General features: G+C 41.3%; 2 protein-coding genes across 3 annotated transcripts in view; both read right to left on the reverse strand.

Annotated features, from left to right (window-relative positions):
- LOC145435661 (kelch repeat and BTB domain-containing protein 12-like) overlaps positions 1-16,197 on the reverse strand; it is an 80,729-nt gene extending 64,532 nt beyond the window's left edge. The window contains exons 1-3 of one of the 2 annotated variants that reach the window (XM_080312954.1): positions 16,178-16,197; positions 2,463-4,115; positions 1,400-1,620 (exon numbers count right to left, since the gene is read on the reverse strand). In XM_080312954.1, coding sequence (XP_080169080.1) covers positions 1,615-1,620; positions 2,463-4,085 — 1,629 coding nt within the window. In that variant the 5' untranslated portion in view covers positions 4,086-4,115; positions 16,178-16,197 and the 3' untranslated portion in view covers positions 1,400-1,614. Of the gene's footprint in view, positions 1-1,399; positions 1,621-2,462; positions 4,116-16,177 lie in introns of those variants that run through there. The other variant, XM_080312962.1, reaches the window with a different exon arrangement.
- Positions 1-20,094, reverse strand: part of LOC145441659 (uncharacterized) — a 125,128-nt gene that overhangs the window by 93,303 nt on the left and 11,731 nt on the right. The gene's annotated exons all lie outside the window — the stretch shown is intronic.

A 20,094-nucleotide genomic window follows, 5' to 3' on the forward strand; every position in this document is an offset into this window, starting at 1 on the left:
GTGGTAAATTTTTGCAGAGGTCAACAACAACCCCAAATACAAACTGCAGTTGCTCCTTAATCATAGCGTGAGACGTTCTGTGTGGTCGTTGGAGACACACAATGTGAGCGTGAAGATTTTGCAGCAATACAACTAGACTGTCCCTTTTAGTGAGCTGCCGAATATTCTTGAAAACCATCGGAAGACGCAAGTTTTCTAAAAAATAAGTGTTTTATTCAGTCAGTGTTTGGATCAAGTCACTATCTTCGAGTCACGAGTCATTTCGAGTCATTGCACATTTTGACTAGAGATAAGTCAAGTCAATCTATTTTTGGAGGTGACACGATTCAAGTCAACCGAAGTCACGAATCAAGTCACATTTCAAGTCAAGTTGGCTTTACGAAGTATGAAGGATGGTTGCGTCATTGCAATTTGCTAGCTGTCTGAAATACAAATTGAGTGGTCATTGATTCCGAACCGATAAACGAATATTGATTTAAATATACACGCAAGAAGGCGATGCATCGCTCACATGTACGTAGAACCGTTAAACCGCGTAATTGCATAGCCTTAGTTTATAGTTACCAGCCTAAATAGAGAATAGAGAAACAAATTGATCAGATGCAATACATCACCCATTTACAAATAGATATGATACAATTCGAGCCTGCGCCAATGGCTGAGAACTATATAAACTATTTTCGAAATCAATTTCAATAAAACTAGAGGTTTGGTTAAGGTAAGAACAGAAATAGACGTTTTGCTATGTTATTTCTTTACTACTAGAGTTACGACAACGTAAGCTGTAAGCTTCAATCACTTCGTTTGCGGTCAATTTATATGTGCGAGAGTAATCGAGGCTTAGTGAAACGCACGATCATTGAATGATTGAGTCGCTCTCACTCTCGGGTACACCAGCGTTTCGCGAACAATCCGAACATATGCAAGATACAATTATTTTTATCGACACCGATTACTTGATTACTTGGAATTGGCTGGTTAATTTTGCTCACGAGTCAATCCACATTTCTGATACGCCGAGTCAAGTCTAGTCATTTTAGCAACGTGACTCGATTCAAGTCACGTCACGTCATACAAAAAAGGTGAGTCGAGTCTGACTCGAGTCAAGTCATGACTCGAGCCATTCCAACACTGGTTCCCAACCGATGCTCAGTGTACTAGGGGCTTCCAGAGCTATTCTATTAGGAAATATGTATTCAAGCCGCTGCGTTTCGACCGCATGTCAAAACTGGTATCTTAACGGAAGAGTAGAAGTTACACTGATTCCTTATAAATATTCCTTATAATGTTTTCGCTGTATGTGGAAATTAAATTTTATTGACTTTGTTCTTTTAACAATCTGTTCATACACGGTTAATATCTCACGCTAGCAATCTAAATCAATGTATTAGACTTGTAGTAAGACACAATATCAATACTTGAATTAGGCGTGATAATAAAGAGTGTCGTAACCAATCAACCATAGTACAAGATACGTAAATAAATTCATCAAAATATAATAATTATCGCAACAACGAATATACAATTTTCACTGCAAATATGATAGGTATAGTTTGAAGAAGCGTAGCGTATTTGAGTGATGGAATTTGTAATGGTATCGTATATATGTACAATCTATATCTTTGCAATAGCACAGTGGTTCCCAACCTTTTTAGACTCATCACCCCCTTTTGAAGCTCCACACCGATCATTGCCCACCAAATATTGGGAAACTAAAAACAGCACTTCGTCATTCCCCAAAACCCCCCAGATCTCCCTCAGCCAGTGGGCCTTTTGGCGGTACATATCAGCTATACCCTATTTCATGTACTGTTTGATGAGTCACCCTAATTCGCCTAAACGCGCGAAACGCGACAAGTTTATATAATCCATGTTTGAATCGGTCAATATGGTCGGGAATTGCATATATATTGCTATCAATTTTTTATCCTCTTTCTGCTCGCGTAATCATATTTACCGGTAGAGCTGAGTGTGGTGTGCTAGAAAAGGTAGAACCCCTAAATATTAATTAAACATCTTCGGGCGGATTAGTTGTTATATTGACTCCGTTACATGATGCTATTTCGTGACATCCTATATGTGCTATGTCAGAAGATATGGAAATCGTCAAAACGTACCAAACTAAAAGACATACATGATTTCAAATTGGTATTTCTGTAGCCTACTAGCAAATCATTTTTCCTTGCGGGATGGCATTTATCCTGTAGGGTTAAGGTCGCCAGGACAGGAACATTCGACGCCAGCCATTGAGGCGCCTATGGACAATTAAACATATATGTATATGTATATTGCGGTAGTTACGGTCCCGACTTCCATATATCCGCTATATCGCGCCATCGCCTCCTATCGCCCGCTATCGCCCTCTTCGTCCGTTTTCGCCCCCCTATCGCCCCCTTCGTTATTTTCGCCCCCCTAGACTGCCAAATCGCTCCGTGGGGGGCGATATCGCCCACGTTAGGAACCACTGCAATAGCAGATTTGTAAATTTTAAAACATTGATGTGCATTTGGTTTCACCGTAATCCATTTGTCATTTGATATATCGTACTTCTCAAATTCATCTGAGGTTTCAAAATCCGATAATGTGAAAATCCATTTGTCAACGTGATAAGCAGACACGAAACTATGACTAGCCTTCATAGATGACAATGAAGTCCACTGAGCAGAATCAACATCATAACATTCTACATTGTTTACTTTCTCCGTTACCCTCTTTCCACCGATCACAAATATCTTTTGGTTTACTGCAACAACACCACTACCCCACACGGGATATCTCATTGGCTGGAGGTCAACCCACTCGGTTGTGGATGGAGTGAATCTGCAGAATGAAGAAACGGCGACATCATATTCTCCTCTACCTCCGATACAATAGATGGAATCGTTCAATGATACGAGACTTGCAAGTGAAATTGCTGTAGGTTTGTCTTTCAGTTGAAACCATTGACTTGCAGCCGAATGAAATGTCTCTACAGCACTTGATGGCACCGGTGAACTTCCACCGATAACGAATATTGAACCCGACAAAGAAACTGAGCGAGGATAGCTTCCGTGGTAATTAATCATATCCTTCATCTTTTCCCATTTTGAATTTCTGATCTGAAAGTTCAGCCTGTGGACTGATTTATCCTTACATAAAACATAAATGTATGAGTCGATAGCAATAGTACCGAAATGTATCAAATGCTTGAACTTTTCATCATGAAACTTCTCTAGTTCCTCAGTTATTGTATTGAAGGATCGGATACAATCCGTGTCATCATCAAAAAGAATAATTAATTCATGCTGTTCAATTTCTTCCTCTGTTTTTTCCGGTCTTCTCGGAGCTTTCAGAAGATGTTGATTGATAAATTTGTACAACGCCAAGTCGTTGCTGATAATTGTATGAGTTTCCAACAGATCCTGCAAAAATGCCGCAGAGATTTCATCAAATTTTATTACTTCAAGACATTCATGAAAATTCAATTTCTTCTTCTGATTATACTCAATCCACTTTAGAGAAAGGATTAGCTTATCTTTTTCGCATATTTTGGAGTTCCTGGACTTCAAAATTGCGAGAATGTGGTTTTTCCCAACATTTCCAAATTCAGGTTGGTTTGAGATTTCCATGATATTTTCATGAAAGAATACTTCGCATTTCGCGGAAACAGCGTCAAGTCCATACATATCCGCTATATGTTTTGTAGAGAAGTAACTCGCTGCAGTTATTGTTTCCGCTAAAATATCAGAAACTTCATGTTTTACATCTTCCAACTGCATAAGGCATGCGATGTGAAGAAGATCGGTAATCTTTTCGTCCGAAATCTCAAAATTACCCGAATATATGAAATCAATGCAGTTTTTCACACATTCCGAATCCACGTCTTTGAAAACGACTCTTCCTTCACGATGTTCTTTCGTGTCGTGTTTCAACATTGCTTTGAAATAATCCGAACCAGCCGACAATACGTTTTTGTGGGTGTAATAGACATCATCTCCGACTTGAACTATGAAATCACAGTGATCATTTTCTCGTTTCATTTGATGTAATTCTTCCATCATCTTCACTGCATGTTTCTCCACATTAGGACGTATGACGTGTACCATGATTAACGGTTATAAACAATATGGCTATGGCTGTCATAACAATTTACCAACGGTATTCGAAATGTCATCCAAGCATATGAAAGGTGAATTTCAAGAACAACGATTACTTTTGCGTCATAATAACTATTTTGAACCAAACGTATTACAAAACTCCTCGATTGTTGACTTATGCTTCTAATATGCTACGGAATCCAATCCATAGAAATTAACGAAGCCTCGCTCAGCACGAAGTTGTCTGTGCTTACTTTTATACTTCTTGTTCCCGACCCTCCGATCGCCGGATTATGCTACTCGGACGAAAATAGAATAGTTACACGTTAAATCACCGTTCACTCTGCTCCTACAATAACGAATACACTAAATCATTGGAAACAGAGTTCGTGAAACGAAGTCACCGGTATAAAAATCATGGAACTACAAATTGCCTTGCAGAATGTTGTTTATATTTCCATCGAAATACCTTACACTGCAACATCAATATTATAGTCTTTGGTACTGTCGATTGAGGAATGATACCCATGACACACATTCTTGCGTCAGTAAACCCATAGCCTGCCTAGCTCACCTGCTCGGTTCTGCACTACGAGGGACATGAATCACGAATTTGATAAGCTAATCATTGATTACTATATTTGATATCAAACAATGTTGTAACTTTTACCAATTGCGAGCATGTAGCCATTGTTGACATCTAGCAAACAGTCACCTTAGAATGGTAGACTTAATACACCATAGTAAAACGCTAGAAATCATACAAATACGATTGTCCACATACGATGTTCTTTTGAATTCTATACTAGTAGCTGACGATTACCCCCGACGCGTGTCAGCCGAAAATATTCGGGTTCACTTCATTATGAATATACTATTTAACTGTATAGTAAAGTTCTGTACCTTCAAGTACCTGTTCAAATTTAATAATACAGTTACAGTATTTATTTGTGGTGACTTCATAGTCTCATCGATGACATCCTGATAAAAATCATAATGTCACTGCACATCATCACAGTCTACATGCAAGGCCAGAATAGTGTCAGCAATGCAACGAAAGTTCCCCTTTTAAATCTTGTCGAAATATTTATGTCGTTGCCATATCAGGTTGACGTCAGAATATGAATGAATTGTATAAAGTGAAAAAGTGTATTTTTAGGCTTAAAAATGTGGACATAAATATAAACAAAATGATCACAACTCAATAACTTATTATTATTTGCTTGCTTTGTCACTATACAGAAGTAATCGCCAACTACTGATAAAATAGTATTATAACACTAAATATAAAATCGCAGTCGCAGAAATTCCAACAACAGTGATCAACAAAATGAAGATAAAAAATGGACGGAACATCTAGGAGCCGTTAATGGGGTTTTCAAGGTTGCTGATTACGAACATCAGATTAGTTTTGCCAGATTGTTTCTAGAAAAGAAAACATTTATACCCATAAAAAAGCTTAAAATCGCTGTATTGAATATTTTATTTGGTAGGAAGCAGGGTGTTGGAGCAGCAGTAAGTTTGGATTGCTTCAGCTCCGGCTCCAGAGCTTTCATCTATCATACATTAGCTCTGGCTCCATCTCCGGAGCCGCCTTATTACCACTGCTCCGGCTCCAGCTCCGGCTCCGAAAACTATCAAAGGTGTCTGTCTATATCAGGGGCGGGCAACCCGCGGCCTGCGGTTCATATATGGCATGCGGGCCATATAAGGTTTTGAGTAGCCAGCGAAGTAATTCCCCATTATATAATCGAAATTCCGATATATTATCGAAAATGAATAGCTCAGATTGTGAACTTGCAAGGCCAACCGAAACGATGATTAGTCTGGTCGCGACACTTGGGATGTTGATGACTAAAATATCAGTTTCGACGCATTGGCAGATCCAGGGTCCAGTCACATTTTTAGTAAATCGTCGTACATTAGAATAAACTAAAATAGTAGTATAATTTTACTTCACGCTTCGCGGGTTTAATTGTCACACTATTTCTTTGTAGCCTACCCCCACCTGAAAATGAAAAAAACAACGCCTGATTTAGCCGATTGAGTCTATAACAAATTCGTAATTACTAGAGAAAGTATTTTCGCGTTTGCACTCGCAGAAAGATCGCCGGCGATGAAATGTAGGCACTAAATGATTGTCGTATATTAGCGGAAATCTTCGATATCGATATGTCCAGATGCCGAATAGTCTTGTCCTTGTCCCAGCGGGCGGTATACAGTCGACCCGCAATATACCCAAGTAATATTAATATTAACTTTGAGAATTTTACGCACCTGGCACGACTAGTGGGCACCGCACTCGCTCGTCAATTTCATGTGACCCTTTAGCCGAAAAGGTTGGCCACCCCTGGTCTATATAGGTTATTAATTTACCAGTAGGTTAGTCATCTATAGTAATCTGTCAACTGTCAGTAACATTGGATGAAGCAACGAAGACACAGATGTCGCCGTGTCGGCTTGTGACTTTATAATGAATACTTGTCAATTGTCGATAACATCATATAGTTGCACTTGAACGCACTTTACTCCATGACATTGCTGTGTACAGTATGAAAATTCTGATTCGGCGTTTTAACACTTGCACTGTACTCGTTAACATTAAGCTCAATTCAATCTTTAAATAAGCGATTATTATTCAACTGTAACTGAGCAATATGGGCGGACATCACGACCTGATCAATAGAAATTCGATTTGTATCAAATGGCCAATGGTTCGACGTTCGACATTGGTGCACTCGTTACCTGTCCATCCGGTGTCGATCAAGTTCATCGGAATAGGTAATTTCCCATTGAAATATCGAATTAAACACTGTGCCATGCACATTGCGCGATGCCCTGAACGAATTAAACTATGCAGTATGCACACTGCACATTTACAAGTCACAGTCCGCGATAATCCGGTAATACTAGACCAGTGCTTTTCAACCTTTTTGAGCTCTGTTCGCACTTTTTTTGTAAAATAAATTTCATTCGCACCTACTAATCGAAAATTGTTATACAAAAAGAAGATGAAGATAGGCCTACTTAACAATATTTTTTCAGATGTGTCACAAATTGGCTACTATGTAGCTTAAGCTATCAAGTGTCTCATTAAAAAGGCAACTTTTTTCGCTCGTTTTGCTTTCAATTATTTCACTAAAACCCTTCTAGGCCAAACCATTTTGTTGGGAATTTTTACAAGAACATGTACTAGTGCTTGGATGGCCAGGTCTTAAAATCTGATCTGCACCCCTATCCAAAATACAGCGTATTTTTCGCGAGTGAAAAATACTTGTTGGCAGAAATCATTTTGAGAGCTGACACAAAGGTCCCGCTAGCAGGGCATGGTATTGTATGGTATGGAACGAGAATTTTCCATACTCCATACTTGCCTTACTCTCTCCATACCATACTTTCAATTTTCCATACCATACCAACATTTTTCCATACCATACTTGATACATTTTCCATACTTTCAAATACTTCAATATCATAAGTATAGTACCTTTTATAGCACCTATAATATTGATATTTCGGATGTCATTATTGCTTAAACTAGCGATCTAATTCCTGGTAATAGCTTTACAGAGTCTGTTTTGGTGAGGTTTAGTTCACGGTGGTGAGGTGCCGTGTACGTCTACTCTACAGCTTCCGCGAGCAAAATGAGATAGTTAGCAGATTGTTATCTAAGACTGTCCATAAAAGGGACTGGCAACATACGGCCCGCGGGCCGGATGCGGCCCGCAACATGATTTTTTCCGGCCCGCGGACAGTTTCCCGTCTTACATAATAATGTGGCCCGCGGCCCCAGTCTGCCAAGATTCCCCCCTACTTCCCCAAACGTCAAATATTAGTGACTGTATGTTATTATATACGTGTATGTGCAGCGTGCGATAGTGGAGCTTACACGTAAGTTCGTCGAAGCGAAAAGACTTGCGTTATCGGCATTGACGATGTGCTGAACCCTAATGAATTGCTTCTTGGTAAATTTTGGGTACCGGGCTTATCAGACGCTTTGAAATCTTAATTAACCCTAGACTGCTCAGGTGGAATATCGTTACGCGATCGCTCTGGTGGGGTCGATTAGACCCCATCAGTTAATATGCGTTTTGTCTTACCAATTTCGCTATACAGCTGTCTAATAACCTCTTGCATGACGTTATAAATATGCATCTTCCCTTTTTGAACCCTACTATCTACCCATTTAAAAGTTCCCGCTGTGGCGTAACAACAATACACAAATGGCGATAGAGGTCAAACACCCCCCACCAATTAATTATAATAACAAAGAAATAACAACAAGACAATACAAGACAATACAACAATACAACAGAGTAACAACGACAACAACAAAGTACATTCAATCCGAATCCTCCGGTTCCATGCACTCTTGACATGTCACTATTTTCACAGAGTGTGTTTGGCAGACAAATTCCCCACATTTTCCACATTTCTCGGTTGTTTTCCGGTCTTGTGCTCTACCGCAAAGACCGCATCTGCCACGTGCAGCATTGGAGAGCTTTGCTGGTGGCATTTTACTCTCTACTCCCGGAAAAATTCTTTTAGACGCGAGTCTTGTGCGGACACGCAAGTGAGTATTTGATTGCCTGGACACTGCGTTTTTCTTTGTTAGGGCCAGTGCAACTTCCATAACAACTCCTCTGTGTGTTTGTTTCTTCGCGCGGTTACCTTTAGCCAGCAAAGATAATAATATATAGCCGTTGCATGCAGACAAGTTCATCAATCCAAAGAAGATCGTCGGAGGCCAGCGCTTACTATTGCGAGAACAGGAATAGTTTGCCACCATTCTGTCTGCCACGTCGACGCCACCTTTTGTTTGATTATAAAATGTTAGGAACTAGTGCAGTATATGCCCGCTTTACTCGTGTGTCTATTTGACGTCATTCATCATGATTCCCCATGATGATTTAATTCAATCGCCTTCTTCTATCACTTAAACCTTTTTTTTTTCTTGTTTTTCCACACGAGCTAAAAAATGCTGACTCAGCATTTTTCCTAGTTACGAGGTTTCAGTTTTTTCCCATTTATGCCCATTATAGGAATTTTGTCCGTTTGCCCTTCCTATAATACTTATCTACACTCTGCCAATACGTATTTACAGATTTTGTATGATTGTTGGTGGTATAGGACCTTCACACAATACCACGTCTTTCACGTTTGATTGCAGCAGTAATAGCCCTTCATTTCTTATATCTGCTGCTTTCATGCAAATTACCACTTTTCTTTTTTTGCTTTTTTTCGTTATCGTTTTGCTCAAATGAATGAATCTCCTGTTCATTCGTTCAATGCCTTTAGACATTATCTGTCTTGCATTGTTTTCAGTCGTCATGTGGTACAATACCTCGTTACCTTCATATTTACAATATTGAGGAGGCGTCCCCTGTGTGTGCCCATGAGCAGCCGCCAATCCATTTTTCGAGACTATTGCTCTGTCGCACCTTTTCATGACGTCTTTTAATTCTTCAATTTCCATTTCCACCCCGGTTTTTATTTTGATGACTTCACAAATGTCTCCCCAGGGGTGGTACCCATCCACCGATTTGTCACAAGCCTCATGTCGACAATGGGCCATCAATTTCTGCTGTATTTTTTCCGGTTGAGGTATTTTCTGCTGGCACCGAACGCTCTTTTCCTTGGGAATCGTCGCCCAAACATGTGGATCTTCTTCCCCCGCAGCCATTTCCATCCAATACGATCGAGACAATCCATCTGACGTGAATACTAGCATTGTACTTAAATGAATTACCTCGTTTATTTGGAATCCTGCGAGATGATTGAGCCACCTCTGAATAAGGGGTTTTGGGCTTGGGTTTTTTGCCTTGTCTGTCATCCTTTCAAGAAGTCCAAACACCCCAGTATTATCAGTAATTATTGTAAAGGGTAAGGCTCTCAACATTGACTGCCATTTTTCGACCGAATCCTTTAAGGCTTTCAATTCCTTCGTGCATGGATCATAGGCTTTTGCAGCTAGAGTTACCCACTTCTGACTGTAATAAGCGATTGGGTAGACTTCCTCGAAAGGCGGTTTACACCCTTTTTCCGTCTGAAAAATGATTGACCCAAACCCAACATCTGAGGCGTCCGTTTCCACAAAAATGGGAAGGTTTGGATCTAGGTGGTACAAGACCTTAGCATTATCAAGGGCTGCTTGTGCCGTTTTGAAGTCCTGTAGTAATTCATGGGTCCATAGCACAGGCGTCACTCGTCCTTGTGTCGCAGGGACCTTGCCTGTTAGCGCATCGAATTTGGCCAGCTTCAAACTTAACTCAGGTATATGCTCCGAGATATAGCGAAGTGCGCCAATCCACCCCCTTAGCTCGTATACATTGTGGGGTGGTGAGAGTTCGCGTAAAGCCCTTATTCTTTCGGGCTGAACCTCAATTTCTTTCCCCGTCAAGGTTGCCCCCAAAAGGTTCACCCTTCGTTTTCCAATGAAACATTTATTGATGCTAACCGTTAGCTTCATCTTGGCAAGTTGTTCAAATACCATACGTAGCAGTAGCAAATGGTCCTATACCGTTTTTGTGCTAAGAAAAATGTCGTCTATGTAGGCCTCCATAGGCGTCGCATTCTCCTCATCCGACCGACCATTTTGCTTCATGTATTTACGATAATTTTCCGTCATTGGTTTCACCACGCATTCCTGCATATTCGCGCTCCAAAGAGCCACAGCAGTTTTAAGCCCCATCGGCATTTTACGCCATCTTACATGCATCCCTTTGATGGCTATACCCACATATTGTTTAGATCTTTCCGTTACATCCATGTGGAAATAGGCCTTCTTCAAGTCAAGGAGAGAAAGCAATTCTCTGCCTTGAGCGAGCTGCTTTACGTCCGGTACAAGAGGTGGAGGTACTTCTATTGATTTTATGGCCGCATTAAGGGGTTGGAGATTCTGTACTACTCTCCAGGCTTGCTTCCATCCATCCTCCTGTTTTTGTCTCTCATTCATTTTCTGAGGGACCACAAAGATAGCCAACTTCCATTCGGCAAAACCTCGTTCAATGACGCCCAAGTCCAGGAAGTTATCTACCGCTTCTTTCAATGCCTTTGCCTGGCCCTCCCCCTTCAAATTATAAGGCCCAGACACAAATGGTTTCGTCGAGGGATCTTTAACCTCAATGTCGCATTTGTATTTCATGGTTTGCGAGCTGCCCAGATGGCCTCGTAGGTCCTCGAGTTCGGACGCGAACGGTGCGTAGATGGCTTTCCAGACATCATCAGCGATGATGGTATTTTCTGGAGTCGTCAGATCAGGAGGTTTGTATGGGAGTTTGGCCAGCGCTACTGATTGTGCGCAGAGATTATCAAGCTCCGTCTTGACGCTTGGGTGAGTGTCTTTTTGTAAAACATATGTAGTAACCGGCCCAGCCATAGACTGGTTCGGGATTCGTAATGACCGGGTTTTCGGTGTTGGTGGAGAGAGGGTGAGGTCCTTCGATGTAGGCCTCTGATCTCGGTGCGTGCCCGCACCTACCGTCACGCCAACGGACTCTTTTTCCGCCGGGGACCCTTTTTCTGGGGAGACGTGCATCTTAAAATCCCCAGACTCCTTGTCGGACATGTCCGGACGAATATCCGGTTGACCGGCAATTTCTGCTTTGCTTGAACCCTTTGGGAAAGTATTTATTACTGTGGCTGTCGTCATGCATCTATGGACCGATCCATCAAGGTTATTCGGACAAGTGCACACACGAAGGCACTTAGGACCAGTTTTCTCGTGCAGGTCTTCATTTTCGCCAGCGGACATTCCACTCTGAATGTCAGCTGTAATAGCCGCCATGCATCTATGGACCGGATTTCTATCGTTATCCGGACAAGTGCATCCGCGAGAGTTTTCGGGACCAGTTTTCTCATGCAGGTCCATCTTTACGCCAGCGGGGATTCCACACTCGACGTCTTTGTTAAAGGTGTCAGCAGGCATTCCTGTCTCAACACCAATAGTTTCCCATGGGTTAGGTATGACGTTAGTTGCTATTTTCAACTCGTCTCTCGCACCAGTGGTTAATTCCATCTCGGTACTCGCGCCAGCGGCCATTTTCCGCTCCACGCTAAATTGGTTTGCAGCATCCATCAACCCATCGTTGGTTACAGTGTAGCTAATACTGCTTCCAACTTTGGTTCCGTTACCTTGATCACAATGATTCTCTTCAAGTAATGATGCTAAAGACAACTCCTCATTTGCGTTAGACGGGGTTTTGAATTCCGTAGTTATGCCTGGTAATTGTTGGACTTCCTCAATCCATTTCAGCCCTATGATATTAAGTGGGACTCCTGATCCGGTCACAAATGGAACGGACAGTCCATCAAAATCAATCACTACAAAGGAGTCCACTTGGGACGAGCCACCTATTCCAGTCAATTCCATGTCTATTGGTTGACGTTCTTCCCAACTTTGTGGGTATTTAGTTATAACGACCTTTTTCATAATTAAATTGGGGATGCTCCCCGTGTCAGCTAGGAATTTCGTACCAGTTGCTGTATCAACCAAATACAACAGTTGGCTGCCAAACAATTCCGTAAAATCGGGCTGTAGAGGGTCATCCGGCATATCAAGAAATGTAAATAAAGGTAAAGAAGAGTTATGTACAGTTTTTAATTGTTGAAATATCAATTTGTCTGGGAGCAGATTCACCGGATCAATCAGCACCCCATGGCGTTTTTTGAAAGTCGTACCCCTTGATTTAGCTCCTCGTCCGTCCAATATGAAGCATCATATCGACGCGGGCGCTCATGATATCGAGGTTTCGCCCAGGCCACTTGGGTATTTCCCCCAGATGGACGTGCAGGTGTTCCATGAGGACCCCATTGATCCCTGTCATGCCAGTGGGTTCTATCACGATTTTTTGGCCTGGTATCATAATAGGCTTCGCACAGAGCGGTTCTTTGTGTAAACGAGGGTGAACCTTGAGCAGCAAGATATCGATCAAGACCTTCAATTGTAAGTATGTTATTTCTTGCAAGGAACGGTTTCCAATTTCGCTCTGCAGACTCTTTAACATGAGGGGGTACAGGTCGTGCTCGCCCACGAATTACCCACCCTAATTCCTCATCTCTGGCAAGAACCTTATCGTTTAGCCACAGTATGAATTTAGCCACGCAATTTCGGGATTGATGTCCCGGTGCCTTACAGTAGTAACAGACGGACAGGGATTGTCCCTGAGTGGGATTTAGATACAAGCCTAGAGGGGCGAAAATATTCGGATTTCCAAGAAAATTGTATCGCTCACCTTGACTATCCGCAATGTTGCGGGCTTCCTGGCTGCTGGACGGCGTAATCTGTGAGCTGTCTGCACCCATCCCGGAGTCTTGTGTATTCGCCATTCGCGGACTTCGGTTCGAGGTTCCCGATCCTGGGCTAGTACGTGAAGCTCTTGTTACTCTCGTTGATTGTCCGTTCGGTCTCATTGATGCCGTACGCCCATTCTGTTGTTGTGCTGGCCTGGCCCTCGAGCCTTGTCCTCGCCTACCAAGTCCATTACCATTCATGATGCGGGTAGGGGGTCGATTGTCGCGTACTGTACGTTGAGGATTACGACGTGGTAACGGTACCTGGCCAGCATTGGCAAGCTGACGTGGTGAGATCCCCCTAGGTGATTCAGGAGGTGATGCCCCCCCAAAGTTATTCAGTGGCTGCAGGGGCGAGGGTGATTGTACCACCGGCGGTGGGGTTTCACCAGGTGGAGGAGGAGTGTTGAGCTGACTGTCCTCGCTTCCATGGGTGGGATAACTGTGCACTATCTGCCCCGCGGGTTGAACATTATAAATGTGTACAGGCGGCAAGGATGGTTTTGTATCACGTACTTCTTTTGTTTCCTGATACCTGGGGTGCGTCTCTTGTTCGTCCAGAAACTCGGAGTTCCAAACAAGTTGTAGTTCCTCCGCAACATCTCGCCAAGTTTTATCCTTTCCCAGCCTCGTAACATTAGTCTGAGAGCTTCTGGAAGTCGTTGTCGTAAATTTCGGAAAAGACGCAATCCATCCGGATTATCCTCAATAAGACTATCCATGTCTATTTCTAGTTGCTTCAAAGCGCTATTCAGCAGAGGTAGGGGCTCATCCTCCCACCGATAATTTCTGCGGAAATCCCCAATGATCTTTTCATCATTTACCAAACCCTGGGGATTAGATAAGGAAAGGGATCGCATCACCGATTCCCACCCTGCTTCCCCCGAATTGGTATTAAAAAAATTTCCCAGTTGGGTAGCCTGTTTGTGTCTGCCAGCAGCCCTCAACTTCTTCTGCAGCGTATTAGCCAAAATAACATCCACGTCTGTATTTCCGGTACCGTGGCGTATTCGTCGCATCGAATTTTCCATCCATTTTAGCAGTGGCATGTCTCCAGGGTCCATCATAAGCTGGAGCATTTCTTTTTCTGATTGCATTTTAGCAGACACGTTGAGCACTGGGGCCGAAACACCAGGATATTGGTGCGGCCGTTGTTTTTTCTGTTGTCGCCGCCTAATCCTCCCCCCATACTCTTTTGGAGTGGAGGTAGCGCGAGGTGTATCCGGAGAGCTAGAGTTGTCGGAAAGTTCCTCCTCGAGAGATTCTTCCGCGGCATTCCGAGAGTATGCATTGCCCTGTAGGGACCTGATGTTATCTTGTATTTCTTTGGAAATCTGTTTCAGTCTGGCCTGGAAATCGATTTCAGAATCTTCAGCATCAGATTGTTCCTGGCCTGGAGTATGAAAGGTCACCCGTTGGGAGGCGCCATCCGCACTTCCCGCTCGTCTTCGAGAATCCTTCTCCTCGTTGCGCCGTTCCCGCCATCCTCGATACCCCATATACTTATCTAAGGGATTCTTCTTTGGTTTTGATGCAACGGGGAGCTCGCTCCCCCCAAGTTCAATGAAGCTTGGTATTTCTACGGGTTTTTGCTTATTCTGTTTGGCGCGTGCACCACTTCCCACGTGGAAGCATGGTGTAGTTCCCCTACCGGGATCTGACAACGCGGTCGAGTCAGAACGTGGTAGTTTAGGATAGACTGCCGTTACAGTGTGACAATCCAGACCCTTGCGAACCGTCATCGTTGGTCCTTGTTTTACATTACCAGACAGCTGCTCAGCGAGAGGAACGTAAGCCGGAGGGTCATATTCTGGTGTAGTTGGAGCTACTGTCAAAACGGGAGATTGGATGTTGTTTCGTGTAGCCTGTGCATGCGACTTTACAAGCTCAAATTCTGACGTAAGAATGTCATTCAGCACGTCGGTGGAGACCTTCCCGCTAACTTTTGTTGTGGCATCACAAACTGCTTTGAGGTCCGCTTGAGCTTTTCGAACCTCTTTCTTTGCCTTCTCTAAACCTTTCATAGTTTCTGGCAGAGCTGTTTTCACCTCTTTTAGTAATTCCGTTTGTCCGGCCACATCCTTAGCAAGTTGTCTTTCTTGTCTCCGTACATCTTCATGACGTTTTTGTGTCGCTTTAAGCAAGGTAATACCTTGTTTGAGTTCATCCGTCGCTTCTGACGGCTTTTTCCTTTTAAATGCCTTCAACATCCTTCGCATAGCCCTTCCTATTGACTGGAGGAAGTACTGTTGACAAAAGGTAGATCAGGAGAAGATGTGTTGAAATAGAATGTAGATCCTTGTGGCGTATTCGTGGGTTGGACGTAAGCAGTAGATTCGCTGCTATTGGATCCCAAAAATACGTTCAACAGATTAGAAAGCGCTCCAGGCGATACGTGCAGATAAATTGCTGCCAATATGATCAGGAGCGATACAGACGATGAAAGCAAGGATACGACAAGTACAAGTTTTACGATAGTCGTCTTAGAAAGCATCGATTGGTCAACGTCTGAGCACCGGAAGTTTCCCCGTACTGGCCACCAATTGAGTTTTTATAGTGCAGCTCCACAACGATTGTTATGCGAGTAGTCCACACTTGTTCGGGATACTTCGTAGGACAAAAGTTGACACTCTTTGCTCTCTTGTGTAGTACTGACGACGTTCGTAGATGTGTAGATGTTGATTAGAGATTTTTCACAGTCTTAAATGTTGATTGAAGTATTCCGTAGTCGTAATATTGTCTTGTTTCCAAACAGCCAATGACCATTAGGTCCAAAGCTCTAATCTAACCCTTTACAAGTAATCTAAAACCTTAATACAACCAAATACTCCAATTATTAATCATGTAGACGGAAATGAGGTAATTCTATGCAAAACTTGGTTAACTTGGCATACACATCATTTATCAATTATAACACAAGGCACGGTTTAACCTATACATCATCATACACAATTAATAAACATTTTCAATACTCCAAGGTTTGTTTACGCATATAATTCATGCGACGGCCTGTCCTGCCGAAAAGCAGCTCCAATCAGTACAATCATTATCACAATACATTACGTCCAATCATATATCCAATAACATGCATTGCAATATCTGAATTTATTTACAATATTTCTTACAACAATACACAAGGAAATTGACATTAGGGACGTCACATCTTCGGTACAATTATCATTACCATAAGCCTATTAATCGGCCCGTGTGATACTATCCCCGACAGGGTGTTGCTTATGCTAACACTGTCGATATCCCTATGATTTATTTCGTTGCAACATTGTAAATGGGTTGCATCAGGATTTTATATTTTATAATGTTTAGCATTATTTTTATCAATAACGGTTCGCACCCGAAAATCTAGGATTTTGTTTCCGTTAAACTAGGGGGTGATAAGGTCCCTAGGGTCCTGCTTATATAGCGTAGCAGTGTATAACGCATTATATACATACAGTAGAAATACATGAAAACAATAGCATTCATGGGCTTAATAATTCTCATAGAACTAGGACATTTATAGTATCCTCAGGGTAAAAGGGTTCCGTAGATTCGGCTTGTTCCTTCACCCATTCATTCGTGATCAAATTTTCCATAGGATGCATTCGAGCCATATAGTTGAACCACAAAAGTTTAGCCCTTTCATAATTTCCAGAGGCCATTTCTTTTATCATTTTGTGGTTTTCTAATATTCCTGGATAGTCAATAACAAAGGGCTTTTCATCGGAAAGGGTTTCGTTAACTCGTTTGCAAAAACATTTCAATCCAAGTTTGATATATTTGGGTGGAGTCTTTGACCACTCGTACCATCTATGAGAGGGAAGTATTCTCGCTTCATATCGTTCTTTGAATAACCAAAAATAAAAGATCAAATCTTGTTCCGCCACATTAGATCCAACTAATCTGGTGACATCAACATCACCATTATCATTTATCACCGCGTTACTCATACTCAATTTTCTGAAAGAAATTAATCATCCAGGTAAGGGTCCATTTGGTCATGCAGACGGAAACGAGGTAACTCAATGTAAAACTCAATTAAATTGGCATACACGTCATACATGATTAATAGACATTTAAGTTAGCAAAAAATGAAATATACAATCCATGCATTCATTGTTCATTATTATCACAGCCAATACATTTCATTTTATGTATAAGTATAGCAGCTCTCACATCAGAGGGAAAAGTATCATTAAAGAGTTTATCCGTGGTATAAATACAAAATCCAGTTCTGTCAGAACAAGGCATTCTTTCCAACACCCAGCCTTCAGGTATGACATCCGAGGCAGGATGTAATCCAACACAGAAGACAAACCAACAAAACTTAGCATGTTCATAATTTTCAAACAATATCATGCGGGAGATGGCTAAATGCTTTTTGTATAGCGCATCAAACAGTTTATCGGATACTCTCAGGTTGCAAATCCTCAAGTAAGGTGTCATAAATGTCTCCCGTTCATCCCGTGTTGTTGCAGCCCACTTGCCAAAGTCTTTGTGTTCATATTTCTTTTCAAAGGAATCAAAGAAAACGTCAAGTTCATGCTTTACTCTAGCAATTTTATCCCCCATATTTTCTTAACATAGAGAATTTTATATTGATTATTGGACCGGAAATTTCCCTTAATAACATTTTCTACATCCATACAAGTATAACAACACTTCTAGAATATTCATTAATTGTGATAATCATACTGGATACATGACAATTTACTTAGCATACATATCAGTCCATTTTCGTGCCGTCTTCTGATAACTATCATAGTCATCCCGGTACAGTCTGGCGCTTTCAACATCCATTGGATCTTCTGGGTTAGGGGAAGCCAATAATGACGAAATCGAGACCAATACTTTTCCCAACGTTAAAGCAGGTGACCATTCATTTGCAAGAATGTCAATACATATGGTACCCTTACGGCTTATATTCGGATGGAAAATTTTGGTTTCGAATTTGATCTTCGGAGGCTTGAATGGATATTCCGTTGGAAATTCAATTCTAAGGAGAAATGTCCCTTTTTCATATGGTGTTTTTGAGGGTCCGCGCAAAAGTGCTTGCCAAACATAGATATCTGATTCGTCCAATGGCCCTGCTTGCAAAATTACAGGATTTGTTTGAATTTCTTGATCGATCTTTCGCCGTTCAACATGTAATCTATGTTTTGCCATTCGATGTAGATTAATATTATCCAAGAAGACTTGATACACATAAAAAGAGAGGAAAACATTACTAATTTAGTCGTTTATTCATAGTATACATAGCCCGTGAAAAACCGGCAATAGTTCTGCTAGTAATGTTCCAATCTTCATCAATATTAGCTATAGCCAACACATATCGTAGAAATACATACAAATAGTATGCAGGGCTTTCTCCAAAGTTTTCTTCCACAATTTGCTCCAGTATACTCTTTTGGCGCATTTCAATTGTTCCGCCACCTCATGGTCCCGGTATAACCAGACAAGAAAATCCTTTTAATACGTATTCCATGTCATTGGCTGTCAGAGTCGGAAAGTTTTCTATTCTTTCTTTTATTCGTTCATGTACAATCCCCATCCTTAGCCAAGCAACTCTGCTGTCAGGTATCGTATGGTATGGACACGGTCTAAACCTTTTCCGATTCAATTCCTTCTTCTGTGGGTCTTTAGGCACATACTCATACTTTTCATAATTGACTTCCAACATATCACGATTATAGGTCAAATAAGTTCCTAATATCTTAAAATTCCTTACACAAAAAACCCGAATATCATTAAACATTCATCGATTCTTAACCAGTAAGTCAACATAAATACACAAATTAGAGTTTTAATTCTAGTTGCAGTAGTAGACATAGTACATGGTTTTTGAAATCACAAAGTATTTTATATATCCAATTGATATAGTGAAAAATTTGATGCAGTATATATATCATTTCAGTTAATCATTTTTCAAACATTCTTTTATCCATTGTTCTGAAAAGTTTTCTTTCATGGGATGCATACGAACAATATGTAGGTACCAAAGAAATTTGGCTTCCTTATAGTTTCCCAGAGTAATAATTGCAATCCGATTATGTTCTTTGATAGCAGCATGATAACCCAGAGCCTTGCCTTGCGGAGATAAAGCACTCCCGTAGACTTTGTCAACATACAGCGTCAGCATTCTTACAATATCATTGGGTCTTGTCATAGCCCATCTCGACCATCTGTCGGAAATTTCCACATCTTCTTCATAGTATTCACAAAACATGTCAAAATAATATTTCAAGTCACTTATTGCAGATTCATGTCCCATTTGCATTAACTCTTTGTTACTTATGGTTCTTTGAGACATTCCTCTTAATTGTGTAATATAACAATTTTCGAAAAAGCGTCTTCTAAAATCGGAATAGCAACAGTTTCAAATTCTCGAGCATTTAGAAGTAATGTTGTAGAATCTTGCAATTCCATTTGTGGTAATCTTTCATCCAGAAATCCTTCTGGTAGATATTTATGAGCCGGGTGTAGTTTTAGGACAAGTCCAAACCATGTATATTGAGCCAGATCAAAATCTTTTGTAACAAAAACGCGAGCAATATCACTATGTGCGTTATAAAGTTTATCAAAAAGCTTTTCGGTCACATTTGCAAAACAATGATGAAGATATTTCTTTATTAATTGTTTGAATTTTTCCTTTGGGGTATTTTTCCATATCTCAAAATTTTGTTGATGGTATTCCCGTTCGAATTCATCATAGTATTCATTAATTTGTTGC

The sequence above is a fragment of the Botryllus schlosseri genome, chromosome 1, assembly GCF_051294905.1.
Source record: "Botryllus schlosseri isolate E-star chromosome 1, Bs_hap1, whole genome shotgun sequence".
NCBI classification, from domain to species: Eukaryota; Metazoa; Chordata; class Ascidiacea; order Stolidobranchia; family Styelidae; genus Botryllus; species Botryllus schlosseri.